A 26040-nucleotide genomic window follows, 5' to 3' on the forward strand; every position below is an offset into this window, starting at 1 on the left:
AAATCTAAACCGATTTCAACCAAATTTGGCATGAATAGTAGAAAATATTTATTTATTTATTAAACTTATAGTAAATATAAGAATAGTAGAGAAAAATCTAGCATTAGCTACTTAGGCTATCAGCTAAGTAAAAAAAAAATATATTATTTCTACTGCCTGTGAAAAATTTAAATCGGAGCAAAATTGTGGCCTCTGTGGCCATATGAGTGTAAATCGGGCGGATGATATAATGAGAGCTATATCTAAATCTGAAGCGATCTTTACAAAATTGGCATAGTAAAAACGCTAAGTGTACTCCCTGTGAAAAATTTCACGTAAATCGGAGTAAAACTTTGGACTCAGTCAGTGGTCATTTAAGTGTATATTGGGTGAATGATATATATGGGAGCTATATGTAAATCTGAACCGATATCTTCCGAAATCCATAGGGTTCTATTCTGATCCTAAACACATAGTAGTGCCAAATTTGAATTCAATTGGACTAAAACTGCGACCTAGACTTTGATCACAAAAATGTGTTCACAGACAGACGGACATGGCTAAATCAACTCAGGAGCCGACCCTGAGTATTATTGCCAAATACTTTGTGTGTCTATCTCCTCCCCTTATGGGTGTTGCAAATATATGCAATAACTTATATTACCCCCTTCGCAGTGTGGCGCGGGGTATAAAAATCAAGATTTTTCTTGATTTTTATATTTATGAATTAAAAAAAAAAAAAAAAAAAAAAACAATATCCCAGATAATTTGAAAAATTTTTTTTGAAATCAAAAAAAATATTTTAGACAAAATATGTCATAATTTAAAAGAGGAACGCAATTTTCAAAGATTTAATGAGAAAAAATTATGAACTTTTTTAAAATAAAATGTCTTCCTTTTTTAAGAAAAATTAAAAACAAAGTTCAGTATATAAAAAAAAAATTTAATAAAAAAAATCAATGTTCCATACAATTTAAAAATTATTTCTTCAAATGCCAAAAAAAAATATTTTAGACAAAATGTGTTATAATTGAAGAAAATACGAATTTAAAAGGAGAAACAAAAATTTCAAAGATTTAATGAGAAAAAAATTTAAAGCGAAGATTATGAAATTTTTTAAAATAAAATGTCTTCATTTCAAAGAAATGTGTCCTTAGTATTGTGTATTGTCCTACAATTAAGGTAGCATATTCGTTCATAGTAGGTCAAAAATTTTTTGGTTTTATTTCTAAAAAAAATGAAATAAATATATTTATCCATTTATATATTACAAGATTTACAATCATAATTAATTATGAAAATAAATGCAAAAAATTAAGGTGCTAACAACAAGGGTTTTGGACCTTAAATAAATATAATATTTCTTAGTAAATATAAATAAATTTATATATTTATTTTCATTATTGAAGACTTTAGCGTGATTATAACAGACGGACATGCTTATATCGTCTTAGAATTTCTCCCTGATCAAGAATATATATACTTTATACAGTCGGAAATCGATATTTCGAAGTGTTACAAACGGAATTACAAACTTATTATCAGAGATGGTCTGTATCAAACTTTTTTAGGTTTGCGACTGTCGCAAAGTTGTAAACGTCGTAAACGTCACATACGTGTCGTAAATGTAGAAAAAGTAACAAAAGTCGCAAATTCAAAATACTTTAGTCGCGTCAGCTAGGCAGCAAATTCGATGATATCCAAGACGATGGTATGTGCGAAGAGAAGGTTTTAGTCCCCACATTTTCCCTATTGCCTTTTGCACGAGTACAGGATAACCGTGGATTTTCTCGTCCTTTCTTAGCTTTAAGTTCAGTCTCTTGTCCAATATAACCCCAAGGTATTTTGCACACTCCCCAACGGGAATTTCGATACCACCTAAGAAAATAGGCTTGACCGTGGGAAAACTTTCACAAATTTCTGCAGAAACACACAGCGAATGCTGTCAAGCTAAATTAAAAATTGTTCAGGATTTCTTCTATTCAAAATTATGTTTTCTACAGTAGGTTTACGACTTTTGCGACATACGTATTATACCGTCGCAAATGTATGTCGCAAAAGTCACAGTTTGTGACAGGCCAACCCTGTAATGGACGCATTTTTGGTAAAATTTACAAATTTAAAGAAATTCTGAACTATTTTGTGGAAGACACGAATTTAGTTAATCTTTATGCTTCATTTGTGAATATTATTTCCTCGGTTTTAGTTAATTTAACTAAAATACGCAAAAAATTATTAGAGTAAATGAAACTTTCACCAAATATAATAAGTTCATGAACTAAAATATAGTTAAATTGGCTTTAGTGAAATATTTAGTTCACTATTTTTTGAGTGTTCGCTCGATATATATGTCTTAGAAGTTTAGGAAAATTAGAGTCATTTTTACAACTTTTCGACTAAGCAGTGGCGATTTAACAAGGAAAATGTTGGTATTTTGACCATTTTTGTCGAAATCAGAAAAACATATATATGGGAGCTATATCTAAATCTGAACCGATTTCAACCAAATTTGGCACACATAGCAACAATGCTAATTCTACTCCCTGTACAAAATTTCAACTAAATCGGAGCAAAAAATTGGCCTCTGTGGTCATATGAGTGTAAATCGGGCGAAAGCTATATAGGGGAGCTATATCTAAATCTGAACCGATTTCAACCAAATTTGGCAAGCATAGCTACAATGCTAATTGTACTCGCTGTGCAAAATTTCTATTAAATCGGAGTAAAAGATTGGCCACTGTAGTCATATGAGTGTAAATCGGGCGAACGATATATATGGGAGCTATATCTAAATATGAACCGATTTCAATAACCAAATTTGACTACACTACGAATTGTACTCCTAGTGCAAAATTTCAAACAAATTGGGGTAAAACTCTGGCTTCTCGGACCGTATTAGTCCATATCGGGCGAAAGATATATATGGGAGCTATATCTAAATCTGAACCGATTTCAATAAAATGTGGCACACATGACTATAGTACTAATTGTTCTTCTTGTGCAAAATTGTAAGCAAATTAGTGTAAAACTATGGCTTCTGGGGCCATATAAGTCCATATCGGGCGAAATATATATACGGGAGCTATATCTAAATCTGAACCGATTTCTTCCAAAATCAATAGGGTTCTATTCTGAGCCAAAACACATACTTGTGCCAAATTTGAAGTCGATTGGACTAAAACTGCGACCTAGACTGTGTTCACGGACAGACGGACAGACGGACATGGCTATATCGACTCAGGAGATCACCCTGACCATTTTTGCCAAAGACACCATGTGTCTATCTCGTCTCCATCTGGGTGTTGCAAACATATGCACTAACTTATAATACCCTGTTCCACAGTGTGGCGCAGGGTATAATTATTAGAGTAAGGGAAACTTTCTATAATAATTTTAAATTGACTTTTGTGAAATAGAGGGTTCACTTTTTTTGAGTGTGGATTTTAAAGCGGGCATTTGTTTGTTCATGAATAGCTTTATTAATATACCGCGAAAAGAGAATGCAAATTCGATAAATGAAATCGGTATCCTAATTTTAATTTTATTGATCCTAGATTTAAAGCCTGATAGGTCGCTAAAAATGTCTTTATTTTAAAGAAGCCGCGTCTCTGGCTCGGAACTAATACCAAAATCCTGAAGGGAAGGTCAAAAAGGAGAGATCGCTAAAAAAGGTCTTTATTTTAAAGAAGCCGCATCTTTGGCTCGGAACTAATACCAAAATCCTGAAGGGAAGTTCAAAATCTTTGGGTCCTAATAAACTATTGTTTGAGCGTAGAACAATTTCAATTCGTGGTATGACATCTCTCAAAGTAAGATACATTTGCACTATGCTGCATTTCGCATAAAATAAATACAAATAAAAAATCTTCATTGCAAAAAAATCGCATCAATCATTGCCATAAAATTCTCAATCCTCCTATGTGAGGCCATTGAGGTTATTGATAACCACCGGCAACATATGGTGATTATACGCAAAACTAGAAAATTATACAAAATTGAGAAAAGCCATGGGATATTAAAAGCGTTCAACAATTTAATTAAACCATTAACACATTTGGGAAAATTTTTCCCAAACACCACAAGCCATCAGCTAGAGGGTTTTATTATGCAAAGGCGTTAAATGCGATTTTTAATGATTTCCAAAATTGAAAGCGATCCAATTTCCCACTTTTGCCATTAAATTGTATTTGTTATTCCGAGCGAATCATTTTGGAAATCGTTAAACACTTTTCATTTTTTTTCGTTGTATGTAACAAGAGTGTGTGATGAAAATTTGCCAACATTTGTATAGCAATTTGACTCTGTTTTTTGTGTGTTTTTATTTAGATATTCCGAAAATGGAAATCGAGTGTAATTGACATCAAAAATGGGTTGTTTTATTTCTTTCTCTTTGTGTGTTTATTTTTTTATTTAACAATTTGATATGGTTTTTAATTGTTGTCATTATTCAATTTAACATACGCTACATTACCATTCGGCTGAGGCTTGATTACCTACCTGTGGTTCAAATCGGGTGAAAGTTGATTTTATTTTCAGTTTTGTTTATTTTGCTTTAATAAAAATAAGAACGTGCTTGTTTTCTATAATGTTTTGTAATTGCAAGTAATACATAATGGCAAAATTTGATGTTTTTTTTCATGGTAGGAGGATCCATTATTTATAGTAAAAGTTTAATTTCTTTTAGTAACATAAAAAAAATGTAAATATAGTGAAAGTGGCAAAAACTATTCATATATATTTTGCCACCTCATCCTATGAAGATTTTGTGGAGATTCTCTTCTATATGGTTACAGTTCGATTCTTTTTATGTCACACATTGAAAAATATTTTTTGTGTTCAATTACCAAATCCAACAGAAATTGATTGAATCAAAAAAATTATCAGATCAAACATCGAAATCAATTAAAAATTTAATTGCTCCAATTAAATTTTTTTAATGAATTAACTTAGACTATTCAGTCCATTGTGATACCACATTGGTGAACTTCTCTCTTATCACTGAGTGCTGCTCGATTCCATGTTAAGCTCAATGACAAGGGACCTCCTTTTTATAGCCGAGTCCGAACGGCGTTCCACATTGCAGTGAAACCACTTAGAGAAGCTTTGAAACTCTCAGAAATGTCACCAGCATTACTGAGGTGGGATAATCCACCGCTGAAAAACTTTTTGGTGTTCGGTCGAAGCAGGAATGGAACCCATGACCTTGTGTATGCATGGCGGGCATGCTAACCATTGCACCACGGTGGTGCTTACTCTTGGTTGGAGTCTCGTGAATTTGTAATGAATCGAGCGTGAGCGTGAGGCCATAAAAGTAGCATGTGCGTGAGTACTGGTATTCATTTCGTGAATGTACGTGAGTGTGATTGGCAACCACACGTAACGTGCGTGAATAAACATTTTGTTTCGTGAATGTGAGTGAAATTTCACTCACACACACACCTCTAATCTATACGATCATAATTTAAAATCGCCACTGCTTAGTCGAAAAGTTTTAAAAATGGCTCTAATTTTCCTAAACTTCTAATACATATATATCGAGCTATAAATCATAAATAAACTTTTCCAAAGTTTCCTTAAAATTGCTTCAGATTTAAATGTTTCCCATATTTTTTTTACTAACATTGTGTTCCACCCTAGTGCATTAGCCGACTTAAATTTTGAGTCTATAGATTTTGTAGAAGTCTATCAAATTCTGTCCAGATCGAGTGATATTTAAATGTATGTATTTGGGACAAACCTTTATATATAGCACCCAACACATTTGACGGATGTGATATAGTATCGAAAATTTAGATCTACAAAGGGGTGCAGGGTAACATATAATATAGTCGGCCCCGCCCGACTTTAGACGTTCCTTACTTGTTTTTAATAGAAATTGATTCAATCAAAAAAATTATCAGATCAAACATCGAACTCAATTAAAAATTTAATTGCTCCACGTACATTCACGAAATGAATACCAGTACTCACGTACAAGCCACTTTTATGGACTCACGCTCACGCACGATTTACGAGACTCACGGCATTTTCCAACCAAAAGCAAGCAAAGGTTACAAAATTCAAAAATTAAATATAATTCGACAGCTAAATTAATTTCAGTTAACATACGAGTAAGAATTAAATATTGATTTTATTTCGTGAATGTGATTTTGCAGAAATTATTTCTCACGCACATTCATGAACCGACTTTATTTCTCACGCACGACATATTTATTTTAGTCCCATTCACGCACATTCACGAGAGTTGCTTTGGATTTTGTTCACGACTCACGTGATTCAAGCGTGTCATGAGAATTTTGTGTCACGCGCACACTCTAATATAGATTATTACGTATGTATTTATCAGAGAACTGCAACCGGTGGCTTTTTTCGTATTGCAATCTTACCCACAGAATCTCGGTGGCAGTGAGTAAGACACCAATTACCATGCGATCTTTTACTTTGATACAAATGCGAGAATAAAAAACCACTAGTATATAATAGAGGTCTGCATCGAATAACTTTTCACTACATGTATGCAATTCGCTGTCGAATATAGTACATACACTGTCTTTCTCTCAGAGCGCAAGTAGTGAAGTGAAGAGAACACTTGCTTGTCAAATACCGCCAAGTACTTATCCGAAACAATATGTGTTCCGAAAAAAAGGAACAATAAAAATGTAAGTACTTGAGAAAAAGTACAACATGGATTCTCTTTACTTCACGTGGTACCACAAGTATTTCTCAGTTATGTGCGAAGCAAAACTTTCCATTATTATTAATCATAGATTTGTATGTATATCACATATTTCATATATTTATGTATGTCACACACTTACCTTAACGTTTGCCGTTCTTTATAATAAACCAAAACATATATCATGGAGATTAACTGTTTTTGTTGTATTTCTGAAACTGCACTTGGTACATGGAGTACTCTATGAAGTTTTGTTCTCGCAACATACTCGACGTGATCACTCTGAGTACACTTCAATAAGATAGAAAGAGGAATATGTGTTTGTTGGTAGTGAAGACATCAGAGTAGCAACAAGAAGTTACTCGTGGCTTTTGGTGTTCATCAAAATGTGTACCAATAGTTTTGCGACTCTTTCAAATAGATGTACTCATGTAGCAAGTACACGTGTACTCTGAATTTACAACTGGAATTGTGCAGACCTCTAGTATATAAAATGTTCGTATGCAGTGTCTAGCAATCTTAAACCGATCGACATCGTAACAACGCTCGGTAAACAAAAAGCGAGTGTGGCACTTAAATGTGATGGCACTCAACGGTTGGCATTAGCTCAAGAGAATTGAGAGAGTACCAAATAAGAGAATACTGCTGAGATATGGGTAACCAATTTGTGTGATTGCTTTACCACGGTGTTTTCGAGAGACCAACACTCATACTAACAAACACCGACAGTCTTCGGATGCATTGGATATTGGTGGTTGAATTTTTTTTTTACCAATTGGTGTTTTAAGATTGCAAATATTGGTGTTTACTAAATACACTGGTCGGTTGCGGTAGATCGCAGGCGTTCTCTGGTATTTATACTGTAATTTCAATGCATGAAAGTGCTGCTGAATTATTTCAATATTTAGTGATTACCTTTAAAACCCTTAATTTTCGGTGTGAAGTAATTTTTTCTCTCACTTGATATCAAAACTATCAAAGTCCATTGTCTACAGTGTTACCGTTGAGAAATTCTACAAAGTGGCACAAAAGGTTTCACATACAAAAAAAGTGGCACAATGATTTAAAAAAGTGGCATATTTTTTTATAAAGAATGTTAATTTTCTATATTTATACCCATACTGTGGAATAGTATGGGTAATGAAAATGTAATGAAAATTTTCTTTTTGGATCCGGAATTGGTGCAAAATTGACGCAGAAGCGATGAATTTAACATGGGCTTGTCATAGGACGGAAATACTCCATGTCAACAGCCGTTGCACTGAATTTGCATCACTTATTTAGGTGTAATCCAAATTCAATGTTTTGGATGTAAATTAAAAAATTCTGTGATATTTTGTCAAATAATTTTTATAATTTTTAAAGGATTCTAACGCTTGTCTGAAAGATTTGACCTCAAATATTTTCCAAAAATTCACAATTTTTTCAGATTGGATTTAGAATTTTTTTTCAAAAAAAATTAAATAATTTGTACCATTTTATTAATTCTTAATCTGTTTTTAGACTATCTGAAATAAAAAAAAATTAAATATGCCATTCAAACTATTAAAAAAGCCAGTTATAAAAAATTGACTCAAATGAATTTCCTGGGCAGTTAAAATAAAGAACATCTTTGGAAGGACATTTTTGGAAGTGCTTTTAAAGTTGTGCCTATAGAAGAACTTCCATAATTTTTTGTTGGGTAATTTCGTGATTGAAGACAAAAAAAAAATTTCTGTATAACGAATATTTCTTTAAATCAAAAATGTTTTTCTTTACTTTAAGGGAAATTTGCCTTGCTTCAAAGACATACGATTTTGACAGAGGTAGGTGAATTTCAAAGATTCAAGAGAGACGCGAATTTCAATATTTGTAAAGCGAAGATAGTTAATAATCCTTTAATTAAAATTTATTTATTTTAAAGAAATTTGCCCTTAATCCTTCACAATCCTTCATATAAGATCAATATTGTTTTTCAGTATGGGACTGAACCCATGTCCCATTTATTGAAAGATACCCATACTCACCCGGAAAAAAATATCACCAAAATATTTCCAATTAAAATGTTAATTGAAGCAGAAAATGTTTTCAATTAATTTTTGTAATAAATTAATTTATATAATTAACTTCGTAATCAAACTAAAAACATTAAGTAAAGTGAGTCAATGATTGACAGTTTTTAAATTTTTAATTAAAACATTCTTTGATACAATTAAATTATTAATGAAACCCGAAATACTAAGTCAGCTAAAACATAAAATATTATTTTTTTTACCTAATTGATACAATCATTTTTTAATCAAACTAAGAATGAAGTTAGTTAGTTATTAAACAATTAATTTTCCCAATTAAAATTTTAATTAAAAAATGTAATCGATGTCTATTGCAAAACTCAATTAATTCTTTAATTGATTTAATTAAATAGTTAATTGGAAATTGGATTGAAGTTTATCTAAATAATTAATTGAATCAATTATAAAACGGATTAAGTTCTCCAATCGACATCAATTAAATTTTTTACTGAATCAATGAAAGAATTAATTGTTTTTTGCAATCACCATCTATTAAATTTTTAATTGAATCAATCAATAAATTTTTTAGTAAAATATTTTTTTATGCCCAATTAAAACTGTGATTGATACTCATTTTCATATGTCTTCAATCATTTTCGTGATTGAAGACATTTCAATTAAAAAATTAATTGAGTGAATTAATTTCGTGATTGAATCAGATTTTTTTTTGTGTTCACCATTCAACGACGGTAGTTCCCGCCAATATATAAATTACAGTATTATTTTTAATAAAAAAAAAACAAAAAAATTAAATTAAAAATGACACAGCTGTAAAACAAATATTTGGATAATCTTTAAGGATTCCAAATTGTCACAATAAGTACACAGAAACAAATATTTTTTGTCTTCAATCACGAAAGTAATTGACACAATTATTTTTTTTTAAATGTCTTCAATCACAGAAATGATAGTATTAATTAAAAAATTAATAGATCCAATTAAAAAATTAATTGATACAATAAATTTTTGTGATTGAGTTTTGTTTCAATTAAAACAAGTATATACGGCCGTAAGTTCGGCCAGGCCGAATCTTATGTACCCTCCACCATGGATTGCGTAGGAACTTCTACTAAAGGCTGTCATCCACAATCGAATTACTTGGGTTGCGATAACACTTGCCGATGGCAAGGTATCGTAAAACTTTTTAACACTGTCTTCTAAATTGTAAGTTAGTCCATAAGGGGTATATATTAAACAAAAAAAAGACCGATTAAATACGTATATAATTCAGTTTGACAAAATTTTCTATAGAAATAAAATGTTGACAAAATTTTCTATAGAAATAAAAACTTGACAAAATTTTCTATAGAAATACAATGTTGACAAAATTTTCTATGGAAGTAAAATGTTGACAAAATTTTCTATAGCAATAAAATTTTGACAAAATTTTCTATAGAAATAAAATGTTGACAAAATTTTCTATAGAAATAAAATGTTGACAAAATGTTCTATAGAAATAAAATGTTGACAAAATTGTCTATAGAACTAAAATGTTGACAAAATTTTCTACAGAAATAAATTTTTTACAAAATTTTCTATAGAAATAAAATTTTGACAAAATTTTCTATGGAAATAAAATGTTGACAAACATTGCTATAGAAATAAACTTTTTACAAAACTTTCTATAGAAATGAAATTTTGACAAAACTTTCTATAGTAATAAAATTTGACAATTTTTACATGGCTGTTAGAGGCTATATACTAACGAAATGTACCAAATTTCAACCGCATCGGATGACTTTTGCTCCTCCAAGAGGCTCCGGAGGTCAAATCTGGGGATCGGTTTATATGGGAGCTATATATAATTATGGACCGATATGGACCAATTTTTGCATGGTTGTTAAAGACCATATAATAACACAACGTACTAAATTTCAATTGGATCGGATGAATTTTGCTCATCCAAGAGGCTCCAGAGTTCAAATCTGGGGATCGGTTTATATGGGAGCTATATATAATTATGGACCGATATGGAACAATTTTTGCATGCTTGTTAGAGACCGTATACTAACATCAGGTACCCAATTTCAAACGGATCGGATGAATTTTGCCCCTCCAAGAGGCTCCGGAGGTCAAATCTGGGGATCGGTTTATATGGGAGCTATATATAATTATGTACCGATATGGACCAGTTTTTGCATGGTTGTTAGAGACCATATACTAATACCACGTACCAAATTTCAATCGGGTAGGATGAAGTTTGCTCCTCCAAGAGGTTCCGGAGGTCAAATCTGGGGATCGGTTTATATGGGAGCTATATATATTTATGGACCGATATGGACCAATTTTTGCATGGTTGTTAGAGACCGTATACTAACATCAGGTACCAAATTTCAACCGGATCGGATGAATTTTGCCCCTCCAAGAGGCTCCGGAGGTCAAATCTGGGGATCGGTTTATATGGGGGCTATATATAATTATGGACCGATATGGACCAATTTTTGCATGGTTGTTAGAGACCGTATACTTAGACCACGTACCAAATTTCAACCGGATCGGATGAATTTTGCTGCTCCGGAAGGCTCCGCAAGCCAAATTTGGGGATCGGTTTATATGGGCCGATATGGCCCATTTTCAATACCATCCGACCTACATCAATAACAACTACTTGTGCCAAGTTTCAAGTCGATAGCTAGTTTCGTTCGGAAGTTAGCGTGATTTCCACAGACGGACAGACGGACGGACGGACGGACATGCTTAGATCGACTCAGAATTTCACCACGACCCAGAATATATATACTTTATGGGGTCTTAGAGCAATATTTCGATGTGTTACAAACGGAATGACAAAGTTAATATACCCCCATCCTATGGTGGAGGGTATAAAAATTGTTGAACCAATTAAGTTTTTAGTTGATTATTTTTCAAAATTCAATTAAAAATTTAAATTTAATTTGGAAAAATATTGTTGATATTTTTTTCTGTGTATTATAGGCTAAAGGTTTTTAGTATTTAGTCTAAATATTCAAAATCTCAGCTAGTTCAAAGATTAATTTCATTAACCAAAAAATGTTTTTTTAATATTAATGACAATTTGCCTTGCTTGAAGGACATAGGATGCTTGTCATTCAAAACAAAAACATTTTTTAGTAAAAAATATAAACTTTCTTCTAAATATGTTTTTTATACCCTCCACCATATGATGGGGGGTATATTAACTTTGTCATTCCGTTTGTAACACATCGAAATATTGCTCTAAGACCCCATAAAGTATATATTCTGGGTCGTGGTGAAATTCTGAGTCGATCTGAGCATGTCCGTCCGTCCGTCCGTCCGTCTGTTGAAATCACGCTAACTTCCGAACGAAACAAGCTATCGACTTGAAACTTGGCACAAGTAGTTGTTATTGCCATATTGGTCCACTTTTACGTATAGCCCCCATATAAACCGACCCCCAAATTTGGCTTGCGAGGCCTCTAAAAGAAGCAAATTTCATCCGATCCGTCTGAAATTTGGTACATGGTGTTAGAATATGGTTTCTAACAACCATGCAAAATTTGGTCCACATCGGTCCTTCATTATATATAGCCCCCATATAAACCGATCCCCCGATTTGGCCTTCGGAGCCTCTAAGAGAAGCAAATATCATCCGATCCGGCTGAAATTTGGTACATGGTGTTAGCATATGGCCTCCAACACCCATGCAAAAATTGGTCGAAATCGGTCCATAATTATATATAGCCCCCTTATAAACCGGTCCCCAGATTTGACCTCCGGAGCCCCTTGGAAGAGCAAACTTCATCTGATTCGGTTGAAATTTGGTACGTGATGCTAGTATATGGTATCCAACAACCATGCATGAATTGGTTCCTATCAGTCCGTAATTATATATAGCCCCCATATAAACCGATCCCCAGATTTGACCTCCGGTGCCTTTTAGAGAAGCAAAATTCATCCGATCTGATTGAAATTTGGTACGCGGTTTTACTATATGATATTTAACAACCATGCCAAAAGTGGTCCATATCAGTCCATAATCATATATAGCCCCATATAAACCGTTCCCGAGATTTGGTTTTGGAACCTCTTGGAAGAGCAAATTCCATCCGAGTCAGTTGAAATTTGGTACATTGTGCTAGTATATTGCCGTTAACAACCATGCCCAACTATGTTCATATCGGTCTATAGTTATATATAGCCCTCAGATAAATCGATCCCCAATCACACAAAACTTGGTCCTTATCAAGTTCATAATTGTATAAGCGGCATCCATATTTCAATTCTGGTTCCCTACGTACCGTGCAAAAGTCCATATAGATTCGTAATTATTTGTAGATTTACATACATTTTTGTCTAATATATACCACGTGTGGACTTACTCACAATTTAGAAAACGATTTAAGATACCACAACCCAAGTAATTCGATTGTGTATAACAGTCTTTCGTAGAAGTTTCTACGCAATCCATGGTGGAGGGTACATAAGATTCGGCCTGGCCGAACTTACGGCCGTTTGTACTTGTTTTTCTTTCAAATATTTCTTAGTATTGTGTAAATTTTGCTTCTCAAGTCAATATTTTTTTAAGTGTATTCCAATTTTTAATTTTACTGTACCTTCTTATTTCACAAAACAAAAATTACCTGACTTTTTTTTATTGTAATATTGAAATACCATCCAATTCCAACTCTGCTCTACATTTATGTAATTTTCGACATTTCCTCTTGTAAAGTCATTTCATGTAACTAAAGCGATTTTCAAACGTCATTCGTTTCGAATATATCTCTGAAATTTAATTTACATTTTGTTGCTTTAGTTGTTAAATTTCCTAAAAAATGTAAAACTAAAAAAAATGTGCGATTAGTTTAACAAGCCATCGACACTTATGTCATATACAAGGGGGGTGAGTAATAAAAGTGAATAGGAAATCCATGAAAAAGAGAAAGAAATTTAACTAAAACAAAAAAAAAAAAGATCATAAAAAGTTATTAGTTCCGGTCAATAACTTTCGATTCAGTGCTGGATTGCTGCAACTTCAAAAGCAAGTCTAGTGGACTAGCCTGACTATCTAGCTAGGCATGCCAAGCGACCACTCCACACCGGTGCACTCACTAAAAACAACATCCAATTTTCTCCCCCCTCAGCTACTTCTGTTCATAGTGCGGAGCATGGAGATGCCAATGCTGTTGATTTTGCCTACTGCTGGTGGTTGATGGTAACTGCAACAACGGCGCTTACCGGCTTAATACTCAAATCAACTAAATTGGGGGACAAGTGGACAGACACATAAGGACGGACAGTGATATTTTTCATTGAAGTTTACATGTTACTGTCTCTCTTGGATAAGTTTTTATTTTATGTAGCAGTTTGACAACCGGTTCGATACACGACGTTTGTTATACCGCTTAGACGTTTTGTTAATTTTTTACTGCATGACGGCAAAAAAAAAAACTCCATATGAAAGTGTCTGTCCAGTTTTTTTGTTAAACAACCCTTTTTCAATGACCAGCCGCTCTGGGTCTAGAGCTTGCTATTTCAAAACAAATGACAGTAATTTTAGCGAAATGAAATTATCTCTTGTATTTACCGTCCTTCTCGTTGGATGTCAGTGAGAAATTTCTATTAAATGTTGTGGTGTTTCAGTGGGAGGAGATGATGATGAAAAGCATCATTAATAATTATTTGAAGAAAAAAAAAAATTTTTTAATTATATTACAAATTTAACGGAATTTTAATGTAAGGGCCTTTTTGTATTTCCTTTTAGGGAAATTGGAAAATTTAATTGAGGAAATAATGAATTTTTATGTAGATGCATAATAAATTTTTGTAAAACAAAACAAAAATTATACACACAGACCCTTTACATTCGATATAAATAAAAGTTTTATTTTTAATAATGCAGTCTACTTTTAGATAAATTTAGTATAGTTTTGGGGATCAAAACTTACTATCGGGATCCTTAGTGACAAAATTGTCTGTAGCAATAAAGTGTTGACCAAATTTTCTATAGAAATAAAATTTTGACAAAATTTTCTATAGAAATAAAATTTTGACAAAATTTTCTATAGAAATAAAATTTTGACAAAATTTTCTATAGAAATAAAATTTTAACAAAATATTCTATAGAAATAAAATTTTAACAAAATATTCTATAGAAATAAAATTTTAACAAAATATTTTATAGAAATAAAATTTTAACAAAATTTTGTATAGAAATTAAATTTTGACAAGATTTTGTATAGAAATAAAATTTTGACAAAATTTTCTATAGAAATGAAATTTTGACAAAATTTTCTATAGAAATAAAATTTTGACAAAATTTTCTATAGAAATAAAATTTTGACAAAATTTTCTATAGAAGTGTAAAACAGAGTGTGAAGCTGTACACACCAGAATAAATCCTTGAAAACGGTTTTGACGAAGTCAACCGAAATATAGGAAATAAAACTTAAATAAAAACATCAATCCTATTTTTTTTAATCGACCTATAGCCGAAACTATGATAAGTATTGCATAGAAATAAAATTTTGACAAAATTTTCTATAGAAATAAAGTTTTGACAAAATTTTCTATAGAAATAGAATTTTGACAAAATTTTCTATAGAAATAACATTTTGAAAACATTTTCTATAGAAATAAAATTTTAACAAAATTTTCTATAGAAATAAGGTTTTAACAAAATTTTCTACAAAAATCAAATTTTGACAAAATTTTCTATAGAAATAAAATGTTGACAAAATATCCTATAAAAATCAAATTTTGGCAAATTTTTCTATAGAAATAAAGTTTTGGAAAAAAATCTATAGAAATAAAATGTTGACAAAATTTTCTATAGAAATAAAATTTTGACAAAATTTTCTATAGAAATAAAATTTTCATTCGTTTTGTTTTGTTATTGTTGGTTTTGTTCTTTAAGCATTGTTGTTGTTTTTTTATTGCAGCTTAAAACCATGCATTGACTAAACTACAAGTGTAGCTTAACCAACAGAGGAAAAGAATGTTTGTCAAATTTATTTGGGCAAAGCCCTATAGACTGCAAGATGGTTGGATGGACGCACGTTTCGGAATTACCACATTCCTCATCAGCATCCTCTACTTGCAGCAAAACTATCAACCAATTATCAGAATAAATTCAGGCAGTTTATTAAACCCAACAAAAACCACACTTGAACCCTCCGAAAAAAAGGTTTTACATTGATAGCCGGCTTATGCCGGCAAAATTTTCGATAGAAATTTTCTATAAAAATCAAATTTTTTCTAAATTTTCTATAAAAATCAAATTTTGGCAAAATTTTCTATAGAAATAAAATTTTGGCAAAATTTTCTATAGAAATAAAATTTTGGCAAAATTTTCTATAGAAATAAAATTTTGGCAAAATTTTCTATAGAACTAACATTTCGACAAAATTTTCTATAGAAATAAAATTTTGGCAAAATTTTCTATATAATAAAAATTTTGACTAAATTTTCTATACCAATAAAATATTGACAAAATTTTCTATAGAAATAACATTTTGACAAAATTTTCTATAGAATAAAAATTTTGACACAATTTTCTATAGAAATAAAATTTTGACAAAATTTCTATAGAAATAAAATTTTGACAAAATTTTCTATAGAAATAAAATTTTGACAAAATTTTCTATACAATTAAAATTTTGACAACATTTTATATAGAAATAAAATTTTGACAAAATTTTCGATAGAAATAAAATGCTGACAAAATTTTCTATAAAAAGCGAATTTGGCAACATTTTCTATAGAAATAAAATTTTAACAAAATTTTCTAACGAAATAAGGTTTTAACAACATTTTCTACAAAAATCAAATTTTGATAAAATTTTCTATAGAATTAGAATTTTGGCAAAATTTTCTATAGAAATAAAATTGTGGCAAAATTTTCTATAGCAATAAAATTTTGGCAAAATTTTCTATAGAACTAATATTTTGACAAAATTTTCTATATAATAAAAATTTTGACTAAATTTTCTATACCAATAAAATATTGACAAAATTTTCTATAGAAATAACATTTAGACAAAATTTTCTATAGAATAAAAATTTTGACACAATTTTCTATAGAAATAAAATTTTGACAAAATTTCTATAGAAATAAAATTTTGACAACATTTTCTGTAGAAATAACATTTTGACAAAATATTCTATAGAAATAAAATGTTGACAAAATTTTCTATAGAAATAAAATGTTGACGAAATTTTCTATTGAATAAAATTTTAACAAAATTTTCTATTGAATAAAATTTTAACAAAATTTTCTATAGAAATAAAATTTTGACAAAATTTCTATAGAAATAAAATTTTGACAAATTTTTCTATATAATTCAAATTTTGACAAAATTTTCTATACAATTAAAATTTTGACAAAATTTTATATAGAAATAAAATTTTGACAAAATTTTATATAGAAATAAAATTTTGACAAAATTTTCTATAGAAAGAAAATGTTGACAAAATATTCTATAAAAATCGAATTTGGCAAAATTTTCTATAGAAATAAAATTCTTACAAAATTTTCTATTGAATAAAATTTTAACAAAATTTTCTATAGAAATAATATTTTGATAAAATTTTATATAGAAATAACAATAACTTTTAGCAAAATTTTTTATATAATTCAAATTTTCAAAAATTTTATATAGAAATAAAATTTTGACAAAATTTTCTGTAGAAAAAAAAATGATGGCAATATTTTCTATAGAAATAAAATTCTTACATAATTTTCTATAGAAATAAAATTCTTACAAAATTTTCTATAGAAACAAAATTTTCTGTAGAAAGAAAATGTTGACAAAATTTTCTATAAAAAATTGAATTTGGCAAAATTTTCTATAGAAATAAAATTTTTACAAAATTTTCTATAGAAATAAAATTTTAGCAAAATTGTCTATAGAAATAAAATTTTGATAAAATTTTCTATAGAAATAACATTTTTACAAAATTTTCTATAGAAATAAAATTTTAACAAAATTTTATATAGAGATAAAATTTTGACAAAATTTTCTATAGAAATAAAATTTCGACAAATTTTTCTATTTTTTTATAGAATATTAGAGACAAACATTTGTCAAAAATAATGGTTTATTTGCTCTTAATGAAAATGCTTTTTTTCGTTTGTCTAAAATTTTGTTCCAGGGGAAAGAATTTTTATCTTTGGGTGTATCGACAGAAATGTCAAAAATATTAAAACTTCTGAATGTTCTAAAAATAAAAATAAATGAAGTTCATAGGTCCACAAAAACAAATACAATTTTGGAGGATTGTGTCCTCGTATCCATGCTGTCAACTGTAGCGCTCATCAGATCCTCCTCCATCCCCCCATTTTATTCAAACAGAGAAGATCGTTTTCACATAACCTAAACTTTCCAATGCAAATCACTATATTTTTGCGTGCATATTTAATTTTTTATTCTTGCGATTAGAGATTAAATTATCAGAAAATTATATTTTATCTTGAATTCTTATTTGAATCGATTGTTTTTATTTTGAAATTCTATACAATTTGTATAACATGTTTTTAAGCTACCAGAAGCCTTAGTAGCAAGCTTATTCAAACAATTTACATAAATCAATAACCTAATAAATAGATTGCGAAAATAAGTATGTCATTGACTTTGCTAAATTCTCAAAACATATGTAAATAAAATTTAATATTTAATAGTTTTGAATTTGTTATCTTATTCTTCAGCAAATATGATAGATACAGATATGCAATTAATTTATTTGGAAATATTTAAAAAAAATAAAAATAAAAAAATTATAAAATATCACGTAACAAAATAAATGTTATTGATGTGTTCATGTGATTATTTGATTCATTTTTGCTTAGTTAAAATATTGAAGTTAAACAAATAATAATGCCTTCCGCATTTAATCTATTAGATTATACGTCAAAACCTAAGTGTCAGATTTCCAACCTGATTTAGAATCTGGCGCCAATATAATTGGCATGAGGTTATCAGTAATGTTCGCAGAAGGTTTTGAATTTGAATTTTGTCAACCTATTATTTAATCTTTTCTATTAATGCAAAATATAATTGGGTGCATCTACACACAAAGAAAAGAGAACAAATTGTCTACAGATATAAATTTTTACAAAATTTTTCTATACAAATAAAATTTTAACAACATTTTCAATAGAAAAAAAATTTTGACAAAATTTTCTATAGATATAACATTTTGATAACATTTCTATATAGAAAAAAGTTTTGACAAAATTTTCTATAGAAATAAAATTGTGACCACACATTCCATAGAAATAAAATTTTGAAAAAATTTTCAATAGAAATAAAATTTTGACAAAATTTTCTATAGAATTAAAATATTGACCAAATATTCCATAGAAATAACGTTTTGACAAAATTTTCTATAAAAATAAAATTTTGACAAAATTTTCTATAGAAATAAAACTTTGACAAAATTTTCTACGGAAATAAATTTTTCGAGAAATTTTCTATAGAAATAAAATTTTCACAAAGGTTAATAGGTAAATAGGTTAGGTTAGGTTAGGTGGCGGCCCGATGTACCAGGCTCACTTAGACTATTCAGTCCATTGTGATACCACATTGGTGAACTTCTCTCTTATCACTGAGTGCTGCCCGATTCCATGTTAAGCTCAATGACAAGGGACCTCCTTTTTATAGCCGAGTCCGAACGGCGTTCCACATTGCAGTGAAACCACTTAGAGAAGCTTTGAAACCCTCAGAAATGTCGCCAGCATTACTGAGGTGGAAAACTATTTAATGTTCGGTCGAAGCAGGAATCGAACCCACGACCATTGCATCACGGTGGTTCCCAAATAAATTTTGAAAAATTTTCTATAAACATAAAATTGTGACCAAATATTCCATAGAAATAAAATTTTGACCACATATTTTATAGAAATAAAATTTTGACAAAATTTTCTATTGAAATAAAATTTTGACAAGATTTTCTATAGAAATAACATGTTGACAAATTTTTTTATAAAAATAAAATTTTGACAAAATTTTCTATAGAAATAAAATTTTGACAAAATTTTCTATAGAAATAAAATTTTGACAAAATTTTCTATAGAAATAAAATTTTGACAAAATTTTCTATAGAAATAAAATTTTGACAAAATTTTCTATAGAAATAAAATTTTGACAAAATTTTCTATAGGAATAAAATTTTGATAAAATTTTGACCAAATATTCCACAGAAATAAAATTTTGACATTTTCTATAGAAATAAAATTTTGACAAAATTTTCTATAGAAATAAAATTTTGACAGAATTTTCTATAGAAATAAAATTTTGACAAAATTTTATATAGAAATAAAATTTTGACAAAATTTTATATAGAAATAAAATTTTGACAAAATTTTATATAGAAATAAAATTTTGACAAAATTTAAATATAGATATAAAATTTTGACAAAATTTACTATAGAATTAAAATATTGGCCAAATATTGCATAAAAATAAAAATTTGACAACATTTTTTATAGAAATAAAATTTTGACAAAATTTTCTATAGAAATAAAATTTTGACAAAATGTTCTATAGAATTAAAATATTGGCCAAATATTGCATAAAAATAAAAATTTGACAAAATTTTCTATAGAAATAAAATTTTGACAAAAATGTTCTATAGAAATAAAATTTTAATAAAATTTTCTGTAGAATAAAAATTTTTACAAAATTTTCTATGAAATAAAATTTTGACAAAATCTTCTCAGAAATAAACTTTTGACGAAATTTTCTATAGAAATACAATTTAGCAAAATTTTGAAAAAAATTTCTATAGAAAGGAAATTGTAACAACATTTTTTATAGAAATAAAATTCTGACAAAATTTTTTATAAAAATAACATTTTCGCGAAAAATTTTTATAGAAATAAAATTTTGAAAAATTTTCTATAGAAATAAAATTTTGACCAAATATTCCACAGAAATAAAATTTGACAAAATTTGCTATAGAAATAAAATTTTGACAAAATTTTCTATAGAAATAAAATGTTGACAAAATTTTCTACAGAAATAAACTTTTCACTAAATTTTCTATTGAAATAAAATTTTGACAAAATTTTCTATAGAAATAAAATTTTTACAAAATTTTCTGTAGAAATAAAATTTTTACAAAAATACAATTTTCGAGAAAATTTTCTATAGAAATAAATATTTGACAAAATTCTCTATAGAATTAATAATTTTGACAAAATTTTGTATAGAAATACAATTTTAACAAAATTTTGACAAAATGTTCTATAGAAGGGAAATTTTAACAAAATTTTCTATAGAAATAAAATGTTGACCAAATATTTCATAAAAATGAAATTTTGACAATATTTTCTACAGAAATAAAATTTTAACAAAATTTTGACTAAATTTTCTATAGAAATAAAATTTTGACAAAATTCTATAGAAATAAAAATTTTGACAAAATTTTCTATAGAATAAAAATTTTGGCAAAATTTTCTATAGAATTAAAACTTTGATAAAATTTTCTATAGAAAGAGAATTTTAACAAAATAAAATTTTCGAGAAAATTTTTTATAGAAATAAAATTTTCGAGAAAATTTTTTACAGAAATAAAATTTTGACAAAATTTTCCATAGAAATAAAATTTTGACAAATTTTTTTATAGAAAATCTTCTATACACACAAATAATTTTTTTCTGATTCAATCACGAAATTAATTGATCCAATTAATTGTTTAATTGAAATGTCTTCAATCACAGAAATGATAGTATCAATTAGAAAATTAATTGAAGGTCAATTAAAAAATTAATTGATACTATAAATTTTTTGGATTGATTTTTGTTTCAATTAAAAAATTAGTTGAATAAATTAAATTTTTAATTGAATATTTTTAAAAACTCAGTTAAGATTTTAATTGGAAAGATTTTCATGAAATTTTTTGTCTGTGTAGAAATAAACTTTGAGCAAAATTTTCTATAGAATTAAAATTTTGACAAAATTTTCTATAGAATTCAAATTTGGACAAAATTTTCTATAGAATTCAAATTTTGACAAAATTTTCTATAGAATTCAAATTTGGACAAAATTTTCTATAGAATTCAAATTTGGACAAAATTTTCTATAGATTTCAAATTTTGGCAAAAATTTCGTTAGAATTGAGATTTTATATAGAAATAAAATTTTCTATTGAAATAAAATTTTGACAAAATTTTCTATATTTATTATTTTTATAATTTCCTAGCCCCAATAATATTTAAATTATTGCTGTATTTTTATTGCTATAAAATGCATATTGCCCTAAGTACATGTGTCAATTGTCGTGACACGTATAAACTATCTCATACCAGCCTATTTGTGTGTATCCCCCTATACTGCAAAATAATAAAGACCCACTGTGATGTTTTACGATTTCTTTGGTTTTTTATTTTAACGGTCGTCACATTTGTTCCATGGTGGTTCTATACAATTGAAATCACAATACAAATTGTTAAGTTCTATTGTTATTTTTATTATTATTATTTGACTTTATATTAGTGGGTAGTGAGTGGGTTTCCCCCTTCGTTATATGCTCGCCCGTCTATTGTATGCTTGTACCAAGAAAAAATCTATAGTCGCGTTTTTATTACTCTTTGCTCTAAGTGGTGGGAGTATAGGCGATTTCATTGTTTACCGGCCGATTTCTTTTTTTATGGGGGCTACCGCATAACCATTTATAAGCCCTTACACTTGAGAAGCATTGAAGTGGATTTATTGTCGGTTATCTTTGTAAGAAAATAAACACAACCAAAAACAGAAATTGCCAAAAGAGGAACCGCTAGCAGAGACCAAAGAATAAACGGTGGCCAGTTAGGAGGTTACACGGGATTTGATTTTTATGGTCGATTTGGGGAAAAAATGAAAATGTAGAGAAATGGAGTTGTGTTTAAACTGCACACAATTTAGGAAGAATTTTTTAAGGATTCTTTAATTTTGAATCGTTGATGCCCAGATGGGAAATCTTCACAGTCTTTCCATGGCAAAAAAGCAAACATCATGGGTCTAAAATTTCGTTCCCGAAAAAAGTATTTAATTTTTGCAAATAATTGTATTTTCTTGTTTATTTTATTTTTATTTTAATTTTTATACATTATGAACTAAAATCTAATCCATTTTTTTATTTATTTCATTTCTTTGCAGATATTAAAATGTATCATTAGCCGCAGTTCCTTACCCCAAAACCATATCTGACTTTACGGACTTGACTGGCCAACCGACGGACCGACTTATCGGACAATACATACAGAACTTCTATACTGATTACCTCCCATATCTCCAACATTTCGGGGGAAAGAATCCTTTTTACCAACACAATTCACTAAGAGGGAAAAACAAATCTCCCATGATTTCCTTAATGTGGTAAAACTCCTTTTCCCTTTTTGTTAACCGTAAATTGTGGGGGGTAAACACTGGTAAACAACGACAGACACCTAGAACACAAACAACACCAACAACTCACAATCATGGCTGACAACAAACTGCGCTCTTCAAATATGTCCTCATCGTTGGGTGGCGGTGGTGGTCTATCCACCTTAATTGGCAACCCTACTCTAATCTCAAGTACTTTGAGCACCAATCATCAGTTGACACCCACAGTTGATTTAATGGCAGCCTCTGTACGTGAATCATCATCGCCTACCGGATTAAATTCGAGTCAAAACCAAAATACTGACATGGAATCCTCGGTGGAATATGCTCCGGGCACTATAACGGCACAATTGAATTTCCAATTATTGCCCACAGTGGTGGACAGTACAGCAAATACAAGTAGTGGTGCGAGTGGAGGTGGTGCCATTGGTGGTGGTGGAGCCATCTTTGATTATAATTCAATTATGAACTCATCACAAATATCTGCCATGTCTCATGATTCCCTGCATCAACAGCAGCAACCACAACAATCCTCAAATGCTAGCACCAATAATTGCATGGCTTTGGTTAAAGCAGGAGCTGGAAAACCAGTAGTGGCGCAAAGTGTTGCCGGGGTAAGTTGCGAAAGATGTTTTAACGAAATGCAAATTTTGTCAATTTCCAAGAGATTTCCTCAAATGTTCATTATTTGTTATAACTACACTGAGAGAAGAATTTTCTTTTATGAGGAACGAACTTAGACAAACCAAATTTTCTTGTGACGGTAAAATTTTTTCTTTAAAAGCAAATAAAAAATATTAGACACAACCCAGCAACAAATGGAGCACTATTTCAGAAGGATTGTAAGGGAGAGTGGCAGTACCAACTGCTAACAAAACAAACGAATCAGCGCTGATTTGTTTGAGCGATGTCCCGATTTAGAGCAGCTTCTACATAGCGCTGATATAATTGCTCATTTTAATAGAAATATTGCTCAGAAGTGATATATAATATTGAGTATATCATTGCATGATATACTGCATGAATTGGTTGCAATAACGTAAACGAATGATCATAAACTAGTTGGGCTACTCGTTTACGTTATTGCCACCGATTCATGCAGTGTGGATGCACTGCCTACTTTATTGTATACCAAAAAGCGCAACTAAACTCTTACTGCTGAAGTATGTTTTGCTGGGAATCTTTACATGCATCATTTGTCATAAATTTGGATTTATGGCTCTTACAGAAAATGCTTTAGATTAAATGAATTTGTCCATAATTTCGTTCCGGAGGATGTTTTTTCTTTGGGTGTACCATACGGATACCGGGACAAAAAATCGACTTATCTTTTGACTCAAACCGCGAGTCGACCCAATTTTTGGCTTCCTCATATAGACAAGAGTGCTGGTAATCGGAAGAAGCAATATCTGTGCTATACTGCGGGTGAGATAGGTCTTCCCATTTGAGTGTTTTACCGGTGGCCGAAGATTATCGTGCTGCAAAATCACCTTGTGCTTATAGTGACATTTATCACGCAATGCTCGGCTAAAATGTTGAGTCAGTTGATTTCGATACCAAGTTACTATGATCATTTCACTTGGTTGCACCAGCTCATAATACACTACATCCAGCTGCTCCTATCAAATACACAGCCTAAGTTTCGTTCCATATTCTAATATATAACAAGTAAGGAAAGTCTAAAGTCGGGCGGGGCCGACTATATTATACCCTGCACAACTTTTTATACCCTGCTCCACACTGTGGAACAGGGTATTATAAGTTAGTGCATATGTTTGCAACACCCAGAAGGAGACGAGATAGACACATGGTGTCTTTGGCAAAAATGCTAAGGGTGGGCTCCTGAGTCGATATAGCGATGTCCGTCTGTCCGTGAACACATTTTTGTAATCAAAGTCTAGGTCGCAGTTTTAGTCCAATCGACTTCAAATTTGGCACAAGTATGTGTTTTGGCTCAGAATAGATCCCTATTGATTTTGGAAGAAATCGGTTCAGATTTAGATATAGCTCCCATATATATATTTCGCCCGATATGGACTTATATGGCACCAGAAGCCAGAGTTTTACCCTAATTTACTTAAAATTTTGCACAAGAAGAATTATTAGTACTATAGTCAAGTGTGCCAAATTTTATTGAAATCGGTTTATATTTAGATATAGCTCCCATATATATCATTCGCCCGATATGGACTAATACGGTCCCAGAAGGCAGTGTTTTATCCCAATTTGGTTGAAATTTTGCACAGGGAGTAGAATTAGCATTGTAGCTATGCGTGCCAAATTTGGTTGAAATCGGTTCAGATTTAGATATAGCTCCCATATATATCGTTCGCCCGATTTACACTCATATGATCACAGTGGCCAATCTTTTACTCCGATTTAGTTGAAATTTTGCACAGGGAGTAGAACTAGCATTGTTGCTATGCGTGCAAAATTTGGTTGAAATCGGTTCAGATTTAGATATACCTCCAAAATTGAACTAAATTTTACTCCACATTTTGAGATTTCCACAAAGCGTTGTTAAAACCAGGAAATTTTAATGCCCTGTTGTACTTTTTAACTGCAGTTCACGAAATTACATCATCTCATAGAAAAAAAATTAACTAAAAGTAAAGAAGAAAATCATTTGTGCCAAATCATGACCATTTTCACCATACAGTAGTTCATTCTTACTATTTTTGGGAATCGTACGAAAATTTTCATTAGTTTTAGTTCATATTGAACTTATGTGTCGGTCATTGAACTTTATACTCACGTTTAGTTCATAAAATTTTTGAGACAAAAAGTAAGATTTCATTAAGCTGTGGAAAATTTCGATAAAAATAATAAAATTTAACTACAAGCAAATAATTTTTTCCAATAAAAATAATTTAAATTTAGCGTTACGGAAATTTTTTTCTGTGCACATTTGGCAAAATTGAACTAAAATTAACTAATTTTCATGAACTAAAATAAAGTTGTGTTTCTGGGGTGTTTTTTAGAAATCTAGTAAATGGAGGGGATTAGTAAAACTATATGCTTATTTATTATA

The 26040-nt window shown here is 29.8% G+C and overlaps 1 protein-coding gene across 3 annotated transcripts in view; it reads left to right on the forward strand.

The window, feature by feature from the left end:
• CdGAPr (GTPase-activating protein CdGAPr) overlaps nucleotides 1-26040 on the forward strand; it is a 287380-nt gene that overhangs the window by 214225 nt on the left and 47115 nt on the right. For all 3 annotated transcript variants that reach the window (XM_075294044.1, XM_075294045.1, XM_075294046.1), the window contains one exon: nucleotides 22782-23623. In XM_075294044.1, the coding sequence (XP_075150159.1) occupies nucleotides 23105-23623 (519 nt within the window). In that variant the 5' untranslated portion in view covers nucleotides 22782-23104. The remainder of the gene's footprint in view (nucleotides 1-22781; nucleotides 23624-26040) is intronic.

Source organism: Haematobia irritans, chromosome 2, assembly GCF_050003625.1.
Source record: "Haematobia irritans isolate KBUSLIRL chromosome 2, ASM5000362v1, whole genome shotgun sequence".
NCBI classification, from domain to species: Eukaryota; Metazoa; Arthropoda; class Insecta; order Diptera; family Muscidae; genus Haematobia; species Haematobia irritans.